The following is a 14,751-nucleotide window of genomic DNA, read 5'->3' as shown; positions in this document are numbered from 1 at the left end:
TTTTGGCCACGGTCGAACAATCGTGGCTAAAGATGCCAAGCATTTTCCACGCCTCTTTTGGTCACGGCCGAACAACCGTGGCTAATGACGGTAAACGACCGTGGCCATAGGCCATTTCTGTACTAGTGAGTGTTCCAACCCAAGGACCCGGCGAGTTTGGGTACCAAAGGCGATATCATCAACATCTAAGTCGAAGGAGAGTTCGAAGGGCTCAAAGAAGAAGGATACGCAACAACAACGATCACGTTTTGTGAAGCCTCCAAAGACATCACCCATCGACCAATGGCAGGTAATCAACGATAAGAAGTTCCCAAGACATCTCTCAAAAAATGCGAAAAGAAAATTAAGAAAAAGAGAGGCAGACAAAAGAAATAGTCAAAGGGAATCATCCAGCATTAGCCCTAGTGACGCAAAAGAAAAAAGCAAAAACCAAGAAAAGAGCATCCAAATCCGTGTGGGGGATTTCATCATCCAGACAGACTGTGCAACCACCTCTTTGACCTTACCTTCAAATTTTAGAGGTGAAGGCACTAAGAAGGAAGCCCCTAAGCTCGAGCACAAAGAGCGAGAAGATCCAACACCGAAGGCGTCCGTCGAAGACGCCATGAGGAGGGTTTACTATGACAAGCCCACTCCAAGGATGACTCGCCACAATAAACCTTTATACGTTAAGGCTCATATAGATGCCAAGACAATATCCAGAGTGCTCATCGACAATGGATCAGCTGTTAACATCATGCCAATGAAGACGGTCTTGGCCCTAGGCAAATCGGAGGAAGACATAATCTCATCAGAGGCATCAGTTTCAGCCTTCACGGGAGAAATCACGAAGACATACGGTGTCCTACCTTTGGAGCTCACCATTGGCTCTCACACCACCACGGTTGCTTTCTTCGTAGTAAATTCAACTGCAAGCTATCAAGCGCTTTTAGGAAGGGATTGGATTCACTCCAACTCATGCATCCCATCATCTTTGCACCAACTCCTTCTATTTTGGAAAGGAGAGGACGTGGAAATTGTCCGGGCAAACGAGAAACCATTCAAAACCTATTCAAACGGAGTCAAAGCCTCCAGGAGATTGATGCAATTGGTAAAACAAAAATGAAAGGATTTTTTTCAAAAAAAAAAAAAAAAAACAAAAAAGGTTCGAAAAATCCTAAATACATTCTTTTGTGTACAAATTTTCAATTCTAGTCAATTTATACACAAAAGAGGGGGGCAATTGTTGGCCCAAAATAAAATAAAATTTATTTTTATGTATATAGAAAGCTTATGTTTAATTTAGGGTATAGTTTCTATTTTTGTCTAGAAAATAATGAAAAATACACGTGTAAGCTAACCTTCAACCCATGAGAGAGTCCGGCACCACGCGGGGCGTGTCCTCAATACGCAGCGCGTAAACAAGGCGTCCGAAGAAATCAACGTCAAAAACTCAAATACGCAGCGCGTCCTTCACGTTACGCGGGGCGTACTTTCTTACGCGAGACGTGCTTGCCAATACGTCACGCGTAAGACGCATCCGCAGAGTGTTCCAAGATCAGAAGCTCCAATACGCAGGGCGTATCCACCAACACGCAGGGCGTACTCCTTCACGCGGGACGTGACACCAGAGACGCCACGCGTATGCACCATCAACAAAACGCGCCAACTCTAGAAGCTGCACTACGCGGGGTGTAAACTCTCTCTCGGCAGCAGTTGGAATTGTTCAATGGAAGTTAATGGAAGTTGAGGTAGTTGAGGAAGTTAGTTGGAGTTAGTTAAGTTAGTTGGTGATTAATTACCAAAATGCCACTGACTAATTACCAAAATACCACTCAATAATTACCAAAGTGCCACTCCAAAATACTATAAATAGACCCTCTCCCCTTCATTAAAAATCACACTCAACACAAACACAAACCCCTCTCTAAAGGTCCCTTTCAATGTTCTCTCTTTTCTAGTTCTTAGTTTCAAGTTCTTAGCTCCTAAGTTCTTTAAGTTCTTCAAGTTCTTCCTTTTGTTCTTCATTTTTTCTTAGCTTCAATCCCTCTTTTAAGCTTCCTTTAGCCTTAATTCAAGTTTCTTTTCAAGTTTCCCAATTCAAGTTAGCATTTCAAGCCTTTAATTTGCTCAATTCCTAGCTAAAACTCTGTTTTCAAGTTAATTTTCCAGATTCGTCCAACCTTTTTCAAAACCAAATTCCGTCCATTTAACGTTATTTTTTTGCCTTCGATCCCTTCGACAAAGTTGTTCCTAACGTCCTGAATTTCAATCTAGTGTGTTTAATTTCCCAATTCCGTACCCAGAAACTATAGTTACAAGCTGATCTTTCCAGCCCAAATTCGTTTAGCTATTCTGCCCAGATTTTTCCAGATTCGTCCAGTCATCAATCCTCAATTACGTCTATTTAAAGTCCGTTTTAGCCTCCGATCCCTCATACAAAATTGTTCCTCACTTCCTGAAGTTAAATCTAGCCTACTTAATCGTCCAATTCCGCATTCTTAAGTACTCAAACCAAGCTCCCGAAATTAAGGTCTAAATCTGCCCAATTTGCCTACCAACGTTTTGCCATTGCACCAAGCACATACCGTACGGGCCCGACCGATTGCAGCTCTCCAAGGACCTCACATCGATACCAAAATTCAACCTCAATCCGAGATAGCTATTGTGGCTCCGAGTTTGTTGTTGAATTCCAATTTTTGTTTTAATTGCATTTCAATTCTTTGTATTTGATTTGCCTTTCCAATTCAATTGAATTAGCTATATGTTTAGTATAGAAGTACTTCAATTGTAATTCATTTCCAATTTCATGTTTCAAACACTTATTCAATCAATAAAATATCGATTTTTCACCAAATCTTGTGTCAATTTCGCACTTTAAATTCCTTTATTTTCTCGTCCTCAATTTACCCGCATTAGCTTAAATAAAACAATTTATCTAGCAAAGTTTCTATAACGGCGCTAGAGACCCAAGATGGACTTTTTCAATCCTTGCGTCCCTCGCCAATCGCTTCGTTTAAGATTTCAAGTTTTGGCGCGCAATTCCATAAACTTAACCGTCTTTAATAATTGAGAAATAATTTCTCTGGCACGCACGCACCCAAACCACACGTCACAAGGTTGAAATTAGCATATTCGCAAAATATCGCTAACAGTTTCCAAATTTAACCTTAACATTTTTGGTGAAGTATAAATTTGACCTTAACGCTACGAAATGGTTCAAATTTAACCTTAGTTGTTAGCGTTTTAACAAATTTTCTGTAACAGTGTTAGTGACACATTAAATATGGTAGACATTATTGATGTTTGTAAGGTCTGACTTGACAGTTAAATAATAGTCAAACCATCATTTTCAAAATTTTGATAACGTATAACTAAAATTGATCTTACTTGAAAGTGCTAAGGTTAAACTTTGACCATCTCGTATGTTAAGATCAAATTTACACTTCACTGAAAATGTTAGGATCGAATTTGGTTTTTATCCCTTAATTTTCATATATATTGAGCTCCTCAAATAACTTGTCTCTTGTGTTCAATTTTATTTTTGACAATTCATTACACACAAAAGAATGGGGCAATCGTTGGGGTAAAATAGTTTTTAGAGATAAGATGCAAAAATACCTCTAACGTTTACAGCCAGAAGTAATTTTACCGTTAATGTCTAAAATGGTGCAATTTTACCCCTAACATTGTCAAGTTGAGTCAATTTAAGAAATAATTCATCAAACTGTCATTTCGGTCATGAATCTTGTTATCTACACTTCATATATGAGTCATTTTAGCACCTATTAGTGACAGATCATAAATATATTATTAAACGTGAAAAAAATAAAAAAATATACCATCTATTTTACGAGTTTGACAAAAAAAATTTAAAATATTTCACTGAATTAATAAATATTAACCTACAATTCTATTATTAAATCACAGAAAATGTGAATTTTTTTTAAACGAACTGATATGCAATTGGTGTAGAATAAGGAACAAAGTATTTGTGTTTTACAATAATGTCTGAAATTGACCAAACTTGTCAACATTATAGGTAAAATTGATTTTCGATACCAATGTTATGGGTAAAATTGCACCATTTTAGACGTTAGGGGTAAAATTGCTCCTAACTGTAAACGTTAGGGATATTTTTACACCTTATGCCTAGTTTTTACATTTTATATCCATTACAAAATAAAAATCAAAATAAAAAATAAAGTGAGATAAGTATAGAAACAAACATAAAAAATAAAGAAAAAGAAAAGATGCAATTGGTTGGAAATAGTAATCCTTAAGGAAACATCAACTGCCTAGTTTTGAACAATTTTTCGAGATATCAGACGATGGAGATTGGAGGACAATATCTTGAATCTAGAAACTAGAGGTTGCAAGTTTTCTGGATTCCATCTCTGGAGCTTCATCGGAACTATGACGAAAGAGGAATAATTTTTCGAAACTTATTCTCTCAACTGGCTGTTATTTTCTAGCAACCTCACACCAAATTTTCAACAAGGTTTAGTAGAAAAAATAGCGAGAAGTTGACATCATGGGTTGATAAAGCAGTTAGTGGGACATCATATAACATCCCAAAATTTTTATTAATTTATATATATATTATACGTACATTAATTTCAATGTTTTAAATAAGGAATTTTGGTTAATTTGTCTTAAAAGAAAAATTCTACATCTTTTTAAAATCTTTTTTTTTTTTGTATTTAAATCTTAATGAGAATATATATATATATATATATATATATATATATATATATATATATATATATATATATATAAGACTTTTAATAACTTCCTTAATTCTGCAATTTGTTCGAGTCAAACGTTTCCTTCTTTTTTTCTCTTATCTATTTTCTTTTCCTCATCTTCTTTGTTTACCAATCACAATAAAAGCTTGTTCGATGCTCTTTGAAGAATAAGAACATCGTATTCTTAATCCTTGTATAACTGTTTCATGTAAAATCAAATTCATTTCAAGATTATTTTGATTTCGGTTGAAGAACATATGAGTAAGGGTTTTGATTTTTCATGATTTCACTTTCAATCTGTTGTTTTGATGATGTAAAAATATATTTTAATCAAGAAACATATTTTATACCATTAATTTTATTTTGAATTTCATTTTGGTCAAATTTGGTGGCAATTGGTGTTGAAATGGGCCCAAATTCGATTTCCTCTTTCCCGTTCGTAACTGTTGACAGATTTGCCAACCGTTCGTGTTTTGGCCATACCTATTTCATACAAACTCTGATTGCAGCGATTCAAGTTGACGAATAATCCTAAGACATAACTTTACAAAATGTCGTGACTGAAACGATTCCAAATTTGAACTCTAAGAGCTTCCAAATTGAGTCGTAATCAAATACACATGCTCAAACTTTGTTTTTTATTTTCACTGTTTTTATATGTTTTAATTCCAAACTTGTTCGATCGATTTGAAATTTCTTTTAAAAGTTGTAGAGCTTTAAATAGAAATTCTTGGATGTTTGTTTTGACATGCATAAGCATCTTTAGTTTGACATATAAATTGATTAATTATAGAAAATACATACTACATTTATGTGGGAGGAAGTGACGGGTCAACATGGATCCAAACAATTAGATTAGCTTATTGGACGAGAGGTAAGCGTAATTGCTTATATCTATGTATGTATGTATGTATATATGCATGTATGTATGTGAATTCTAATTATTTGGATTAAGCGATTTGAAACTATTAAGTATACATGTATCTGCTGTGAAATATTTGGATGACATGAATGAGATGGTTATGTTGTTGAGATTATTGTCATATGATCATTAACAAAATAGTGTGAGGTTGGTATGATTTGATTTATGATGAGATTAAGAAGATTATAAATTATGAAATTGTGTTAGATTATGTTTGGGTTAAAACAAAACATATAGCTAGCTTGGTTGGGTATATTTCATGGTCTAGATGTTTGATAAATGTGATCACATGCACCTGTCTCGTTAGAGAGACGATATGGTGTTATTTTGCTCGAATTATAGCTTATATTGTGTCATAAAACTGGGGACGATAGCAGTACCATATTCTTGAGATAATTATTGTGAGATTAAAAAGTTACGTGTCCTAAAACTAGAGGCGATAGGATATACCTACGTTGGAATACTATAACCATAAGACCATTCGATATATTTCACTTAGGTCTAGCTAGGCCCTTAAAAACAAAGATAATAAATTATCAGTTTTATTCTTTGAAAAAATAGAATCATGTACGAGATGTTATGTTTGTAATTTATTCTTGATTATTTGATTGTTCGATTATTTGATCAACTAAAAATAAGATGCATGAAATTAATTGTGTGCGTGCGTGTATATATATATATATATATAGGTAATTATTTTTATTGTATATGCAGCTCATCTCTTGTCATGTTGAAATTTTCAAACTAGGTTCAGAAGATTCATGTTTGCTAGTTTTTTCAGTTTATTTTTGCTTTCAGATTGGCCAGAACAAACGTCTCATTCCTATTAGTAATTTTATGGACATTCATTAAGATTTGATACATTGTTGAATTGGATTATTTTATTTAAATTAAGTGAATTTTCATATCGATTTTTTTTTTTTTTTTTTTGTTATTTAACCTTTTGATTATGGGTTTTTTTATAGTAATAATGAATTAGAGGTCTTTATTTAGTTATTTTGTTATTTATGTGCAATTGTAATAATTGCTAGAGTTTCTATTTGCTTTTAATGTGATCCGGGAATACACAACAATCCTTGTTCTCTAAGCCAAATTAGTCTAAATAGGACTATATTACCTTGAAAAAAAATACAACTTACAACAACAAAATTCGGATCAAATTGCTTCTTTAAAGCTCTGCAATTCCAGAAATTCCCAGCCCCTTTTTTCGTGTCATTCTAACTCCCAAACTTCAATTTTTAATCTCTCAAATCATTCCCAACCATCCCATTTTGTTTACTTGTTCTTTGCTGCCCAAAATCTATTGTTTAGGGGTGTTAACGAGCCGAACCAAGACCGAACCCTGCCAGGCTCGGCTCGGCTCGATTAAATTTTTACTCGAGCTCGGTTCGGCTCGGCTCGAAACTCGACGAGCCTTGAAATTTCAGGTTTCGGCTCGAGCTCGAGTCAGATTCGGCTCGAGCTCGAAAAGCTCGCGAGCCTGAAATTTTTAAGCTCAAATCGAGCTTCACACATTACGGGTGGGTTTTTGGATTGGGTTGGGTATTATGTATTTGGGTCCAAAAACTATTATTAGGTACTACTTAAAAAAAAAGAGGTTATTTATTACAATTTTTCATATTTCTTAATAATAAAATATATTACATATTATAAATTAAATATTAATAAAATATATTAATTAAAATATTCGAGCCGGTTCGCGAGCTTTCGAGCCGAACCTCTCTAAGTTTGGTATTGCCTCATTAATGTCTCGAGCTCGATTCGAGCCCTGTCGAGTCGAGTTTTGATCGAGCTTTCACCGAGCCGAGTTCGAATAGTTCTCGAGCCACCCTAGCTCATTAACACCCCTTTATAAGCTTAAGTCTTTGTATTTTAACCAAAAATTCCAGCAGCCCACTCATTTCAAAAGTATCATTTTTCATCTCTTAAATCCACCTCAAACCAGCCACTCTGAGTTCTCTTTGATTAATTGCAATTTCGGTTGACCATTAGCCTCATTTCCATCCTCAATTCTTCGTTTCATTCGACCATATACATAGTTGTTGCTCCATTCTCTGTTTTCGATTAATTTTCAGTCTCATTTTAGTCAATTTTCGCGCTCAACAACTCATTGATTTATGTGCTCAATTCCATCATTGGTCTTGGTTTGCAATCTTAGTACATCAGACAGCCTCAACACCGATTGTTTGGTGTCAAAACGACAATATGAGTTCGTTAATTTGCTTCATAATTTCTGTTTATATTTTATTACATTTAATTTCGTACAAATTCATGTTCATTTACAAGCTTGGGATAGACTGTTATCTTTTTAACAAATTATTTCGTTTTGTAATTGCTTCCATTTTCTTCTAATTGTGATAAAAAAGAAAAAGGGTTACAGATAAAATGGATATGAAGAAGAAAATTAAAAAACTTATTTGGGTGTCTATTTTTATATTTAATCCAACAATTGGTTTAAATCTAGTTAAACTTGTGTTTGGTGCAACTAGAAAACCATGGGAACCAGTCCTTGCATTTCCAGTCCAATCTTTGTGATTGTTTAGAAATCAAGTTATTAGGCGTATATTCTATTCGTTTTCATAACCATATTTTAAGAATTCTTCTTTTTCTTCTTTATGGAATTCCAATTTCTGGGATTTTTCAGACATTCAGCGTCTGAAATTTCGAGACGTTGAGAACATCTAGAAAAAATAAAAAAATAAAAAATAAATAAAAGAGAAACCACAAGATTCAGTTTATAACGAAAAAACCATAGATACAGATCTGCAAAAACGTAAAACCACATAGCATTTATTTGAAATTAACTCAGTTTATATGTTCCCTACCCTATTTCTAGTTGTAGTCAAATGTATGTTGCAATCTTTATAATAAAAAGAAACAAAAAAAAAAAACTTTTTTACTTGTATTATTTATGATGGGAAGACAACATATGATCATTTTTATTCAAAGAAGTTTTTAGTAATATTGAGTGATTGATTTATTCTACATACTCTAATTTTTCAAATAAAAATCACAAAGAAAATTTGAATGCCTGATTATTTATTCAACAACATTAATACATAAATCTTACATGTAGGCATACTTAATACAAAATTAGAAAAAATATATTGCATTCCAGAGATCTAACACTAGTAGACAAATTATAAGTGGGAGGTCCGGGAAGCTGCCATGTCAAGCAAAATCCTTTAGAATTGTTGCCATGTCAATACTTTATAGATAGTATTGATAGATTTTCATAATTTCATCTTACTGAAGGATTCGGTTGCAAAGGTATTCTTTTCTTTTATATATATAAACAAATTATTTTCTGAGTGATAATAAAACTGACTTGTTTTTTAAACTGCTTATAATTTTGAACTGAGGTTTTGGAGAAAAAATTTCTTTTTTAAAATCAAATTTGTTTTAATGGACCACTCCACTTTGAATACTTTTATGTTTTTTATTTTATAGAAAATGTCTGGGAAAATGCTTACTTTTTGTTAAAGCATTTGAAATGTAGAATTTGATTGAATTTGTTTAGAAATCTGCATCAAATTTTAAATAATTTCACTGTTTAAAATTCGATTGTAAAGGGATTTAAAATGCATACTTTTTAAACAAGAAGTTGAATAATTTTGGAAAGGGATTTGAAATCTGTTTAACATGAACTGAGTAGAATTTGAACTGTTTTGAGAATGGATTTGAAATGCAGATTCCACATAAGAACTGCGTGTAATTTAAATGCTTTTGAGAATGGATTTGAAAACCTGAGTCTTTCATAAAAACTGCATCTGATTAGAATGGATTTGAAATGCAGCTGACAAGAACTGCATCTAATTAGAATTGTCTTTTGAGAATGGATTTGAAATTCAGAGATTGAACAGCATGTAATTAGAATTGTTTTGAGAATGGATTTGAAATGCAGTTCACAAGAACTGCATATGTTTAGAATCATTTTGAAAAGGGATTTGAAATGCAGTTCAGAAGAACAGCATCTAATTAGAATCATTTTGAGAATATATTTGAAATGCAAAGTATGTTCCGTAAGAACAGAATGTAATTAGAATTGTTCTGAATAAGGGATTTGAAATGCAGTTTTGCGTAACAAAAACTGCAAGAAATTTGAATGATTTTAAAAAATGCAGTCTTTTCAAAAGAACTGCATAGCAAAGCTTGTTTAACAAGCACTGCACGGAATCTTAATTTTGATTGAAGAAGGAATTTGAATGGTTTTGAAAAGAGATTTGAAAATCAGAGTTTGAACAGAGTCAAATGGTTTGATTTTCTTTTGAATTTGGAATGAAGAGTGTTTCAAAAACTTCTTGTGTTGAGTTTTTATTTGTCAAATCATTTCCAAGTTCATAAGGCCTCACAGTGTCAGAATGGGCGGATTTTTGTCCGAAAATCCCCCCAAGTTCTGGTGCCTCATTGTTGTCTTTCACTTCCAAGAATTCCTCTAACCATTCCAGCGAATGCTGAATGTTAATCTGCAGAAAAAACCATTAAGTTAAACATTTGTTATCAATAAACCCGCCAAGCATGCCTTTTCCCACACCACACCGACATGGCAGTATCGGACCAGCGTGGTCCAAGACCATAGTAGAAATTTTCCTTTTCTCACCTCACCAAATGTAGAGAGATAATTAGTATCTTCAAGTCTAGTTTCTCCAACTAAAGGATCCAGTATACTCCAATAATTATCAAGGGATGATACATCCTTCTCCTCGTAACGATTTTGAGTATCAAAATCAGGTGATTTCATAAGGGGATTCCCTTCACCTTCTACAGGAGCTGATGTATCCGCATTTTCATGAGATGAATTTGCAGTCATCTCAGCTGCATTTTGATTTTCAAAACAGGAATCTCTTCTGTAGGAATCTTCATCTTTTTGATGATTTAAAATTGAAATTGATTCAGCCTTGTCAAAGGTTGAATTCCCAGTCTTCTCATAGGGATCGTCGACAAGATACTGAGAAATTGACTCATCCTTATCATAGGCTGAAATCGCAGTCATGTCGAATAGATCATCAGTAGCATATATCTCTGATAAACTATCAAAAACATTCTGAGAAAATGATCCATTTTTCGGAATCTCATCAACAATGGGGTCTTGAGGAATTAATTCAGCTGTTCTGTCAAAAATTGGAATCTCATAGTTTAGATTTTGCTTCTCTGCATAAGAAGCCATACGGTTGCTTGGTTCGCCTTCACCATTGGCTGAATTAGCAACCGTTTGTTTAGTATCTTGATTTGCATCTGAAATTTTGGCTTTTCTGGCTTTCTTTCTTGGTCTAGCCTTGTTGCAATCTGGTTTTGATTTCTTAATTTTGGTGCTAATTTTTAACTTGCACAAAACATAACCCTGCACAAAAATTCATATATGCAACAATTTCAATAACCAAAGCAAACAGTTCATGCTAGTACATAAGTATACGGGCAATTACTTACCTGGGGAGGCAAGTTGAGTTTTTCATATTCAGTGATAATAAATTTAGTAGAATCAGGATTATGGAATACGAAAGTTCTCTTTGTCCCAATCACACCATCACCATCCTCACGAGTAATGTAGCGAGGTTCACCGCTGCATTGCCAGTTCCCACTCCCTGCTTTCCTCTTGCGCCGGCCAGTCTTTTCGTTATACTCGCAGGGAGTGAAGAAATACATCTCTTTCCCACCAGAATTGTTCTTGAACTTAGCTAAACACGCATATATTTTCACTTTTAATGAAGTATAAAAATGTAGCAGCAAGAATAATAGATTAAAGAAGGAAGTAGATATTACCAAGTAGATCCCAGGGGTCATATTCGCTTAAAGTAATGACCTTTATGTCAAAGTCAGGGTTGGGATGAGCAATCAGTTCCTGCAGCTGAGAATAGTAAGAAAGCAATTGTTGATCAGTGGGATAGAATCCCCATCCGGGGGGTACGTTTTCTGGGTTAAAACGCATTCACCTTCAAGAACAAACGTCAAGGAAAGTGAGAGTCTCGAGTTGTGAATATTGTGTCACAGTTGCAGCAAGGACTAAGGACTAGAGACTAAGGAACTAAGGACTAAGATCTGAGTAAGGAATGAGTGAGGGGTAAGGAGTAGAAGTTGTGGCTCTGGTGAAGTGCGAGAAAGAGTGATAGTAATAGATGGAATGGGATTCACATGAGCATAAAAAGGCATTCAAAAGAGACAAGAAGACACAGTAGTTGTTGTCTACTTCATTGAGAAGTAATGGAGAATAAAGTTGAAAATCACTCATTGTGGCGCCACTATTGGTGTCAAAAAGCCCTGTAGAGAAATACAATACAACACAATCAACTCTAATTCTCTCTCTCTATCAGCTGATATCCTTGCACAGTTTACATATAATTATCATATTCATATCAATAATAGGATGTGTAATAACTTTATCTACTTTATTTGGGGAATTCTCATTCACATATTCTGGATTCTACTATGCAAACCACTGTCCATATGTTGAGGGCAAAAAGTATCCTAAACCCATTATCATTCTGCTTATGACTGAATGAGCCCTTGATCTGTCATTATTTTGGCCACATTAAGCCGCCTTTGATGATTAAAAAATTTTAAAAAAAAATCAGCTTTGAACATAAAACTCAGTTAGTTTAGCGTTTTGAACATAAAATTCAGTTAATAGAGCGTTATTCATTTCATCAGTGTGCAAATTTTGCATTTATAACACTTCCTAAACAGTGTTTTATGTGTAATGTAGCAACTTTAAAAAACCTATCGAGCTGTAAAAGTTACAATTTCAAACACATGAAATGAGGACACTCTAATGTGACCAAAAATAAATAATCAAGGGTCTGATGTGTTGAAATTTAATATCAGACGCTCAGTCCACCAAAATTAGAATGATCGGGTAATTTAATGCATGATATAATACATTATAGACCGACCCAGATATAATATGAAATTATACTCAATTTCAGCTCATGTATCAAAACAATATGGAAGGCAACTTGATAATTCACAAAGCTACATATTCATAAAATACATGCTGGTACGTAGTGCTTAATACAATTACATCATTATTATATAAGTTCCCATTTCATATCATCAGAACAGGAAACATTCTCCACAAGGTTCGAAAATGTTATAGGATAAGTCAATGTAATAAATGTAAGCATGCCTAAGTCAACTAAAGCATTGTTATAGGCTGCTGTGGGTGTACAATGTCTCCTTGATTGAAGGAGAACCTTGTAAATATGTTATTGTTCTTAAGTAAAATATATCAATGTAGCATCTTACTCTACATGGTATCCCATGTATTCCTAGTGTATTACATGGTTTGTTACGGAAAGAACATTTTTTTAGTATTGCAGCAGGTGCCGAAGCTAAAATCGAGTCTAGCATATATGTCATTTGGCCAATCAACCATTGACACAAGGTATCAAATAACATGAGTAGAGCTGTTTGGTTCCTGCAGTAAATAGTCAGTGGAATTTTACTGATGCATACTAATGCATAGCAGATTGAAATAAGCTACCCTCTTTAGCCATACATAACTAACCATACCAACACTCACTCTAGTGTATATAAATATCTTGTTATTGTAAACATGGATGTACCTAAGCCACTAGGTTGAGGCTTTGGTTGCTTCTAATAGGCTGTTGGTGCAGAATTCTGGCCTGTTATAGTTCCAAGAACTCTTCCGGCCATTGTTGAACATTTATCTGCACAAGGAATCACAATATCGTTAGCCTAAGTTCTCACTTCGGTTTTCATACATAAGAAAATGATGTCATAAACAGTCCAAAACATGTTTTGCTTTTACCTTAGTAGACGTATTGTCCCCAACATCGAAAGAAGCCATCAAGGAAACTTGATTATCTTCAAGGACTGGCGTATTACGTTTACCAGTTTGAATGCCTTGAAATGTAGTGTCTTCAATCCAATCCAATAATTTCTAGTGATTGATATATCAGCCTCGTCAAAAGGTGTTTTGTAAGAGGCTGGTATATCAGTTCTGTTTGTAGGATCTTGACTTCCAAAATCCTGACTAAATATGTCTTCTTTATTTGTTACCAGACAATGTAATAGTCATCTGAGTAATAAGTTGATTCGTCTTTGTAAGAGGATGGAATATCAATCCTCTTGCATAAAGTTTGAGTAAACTCTGGATTAGTTGATTTGCATATAGTCTTATCAAGATGTTGACTCTCTAAATAAGAAACCAAGTGGTTGCTTTCTTCACCTTGAGTAGAAGCTGAATTAGAAAATATTTCACTTAATTAGAAATTTGACTAGATATCTAACAAATTACAAATTTTCATTGAACAAGAAAAAGTAGATCCTTTGAAGAAAGGAAGCATAGTTACCAAGTAGATTCAAGGGTCATATTTGCTTAATTCAATGACCATGATGTGAAAATCATAAATAGGTTGTTTAAGTAACTTAGGCATCAAATAATGAACAAGCAAATCTTCGTCTGTGGGGTGAAGTTTTCTGGGATTAACTGTGTTTGAATTTCCATACCTTTTAAAGAAAATAAAGAAACATGGAATTAGACAAGGGACGAGAAGAAACAGCAAAAATGATAGTAGATCATTGAGAAATGACACTCAATGGCGGAGTTCCTGAAAGAGAGCAAAAATCAATGTGGAGACAGTAAAACAAACCTTAGTTGCAATTGTTGTCAGCAGTTGCAGTTGCTCTCCTCTCCCTTACAGTATCACTACTAGTGAACTTCCTTGGAATCGAGCGAGCAAGCCCCCATCCGACTCCGAAAGATGCCTTCTGGTCCTTCTAACACCATCATTTCCCATAAAATCTCTTTTATGTTGGGTACATTATAATTTGTACATGTAATTAGCTGATGCCTGATGCCCTTGCAAAAAATGCGTTGCAATTCCTGCTTCACATTTTATTTCATAGCAATTCGCCCGCACTGAAATTGGTGTCAGGTTCGGTACGGTCTAAGCCTGTATAAATCCGCCCGAAACTGGACAGGTTTGGACTATATGAATTTTCTATCGGCCCGGTCCGGCCCAATATACTATATATATTTATATATATATTTATTTATAAATATAAATTAATTATATTTTTTATGTTGTAATTTATTTTGGATTTGATGTTTCGATAAACAAAACTTATTAAATATTGTGTTAT

General features: G+C 34.2%; 1 protein-coding gene across 1 annotated transcript; it reads right to left on the bottom strand.

Moving 5' to 3' along the window:
- Positions 1-8,686: 8,686 nt before the first annotated feature.
- On the bottom strand, positions 8,687-14,421 carry LOC136220291 (NAC domain-containing protein 96-like). Its single transcript, XM_066008097.1, has 8 exons — positions 14,259-14,421; positions 13,959-14,115; positions 13,415-13,846; positions 13,209-13,313; positions 11,410-11,904; positions 11,077-11,324; positions 10,250-10,990; positions 8,687-10,115 (listed from the first exon to the last, which is right to left on the bottom strand). Exons 5-8 carry the CDS (start codon positions 11,573-11,575, stop codon positions 9,897-9,899), a joined length of 1,374 nt encoding a protein of 457 aa, XP_065864169.1. The 5' UTR covers positions 11,576-11,904; positions 13,209-13,313; positions 13,415-13,846; positions 13,959-14,115; positions 14,259-14,421; the 3' UTR covers positions 8,687-9,896.
- Between the last annotated feature and the right edge of the window lie 330 nt (positions 14,422-14,751).

The sequence above is a fragment of the Euphorbia lathyris genome, chromosome 2 (genome assembly GCF_963576675.1).
Source record: "Euphorbia lathyris chromosome 2, ddEupLath1.1, whole genome shotgun sequence".
Taxonomy (NCBI): Eukaryota; Viridiplantae; Streptophyta; class Magnoliopsida; order Malpighiales; family Euphorbiaceae; genus Euphorbia; species Euphorbia lathyris.
The sequence above is the reverse complement of the archived record's forward strand: the minus strand, read 5'-3'. Positions and strand labels throughout refer to the sequence as shown.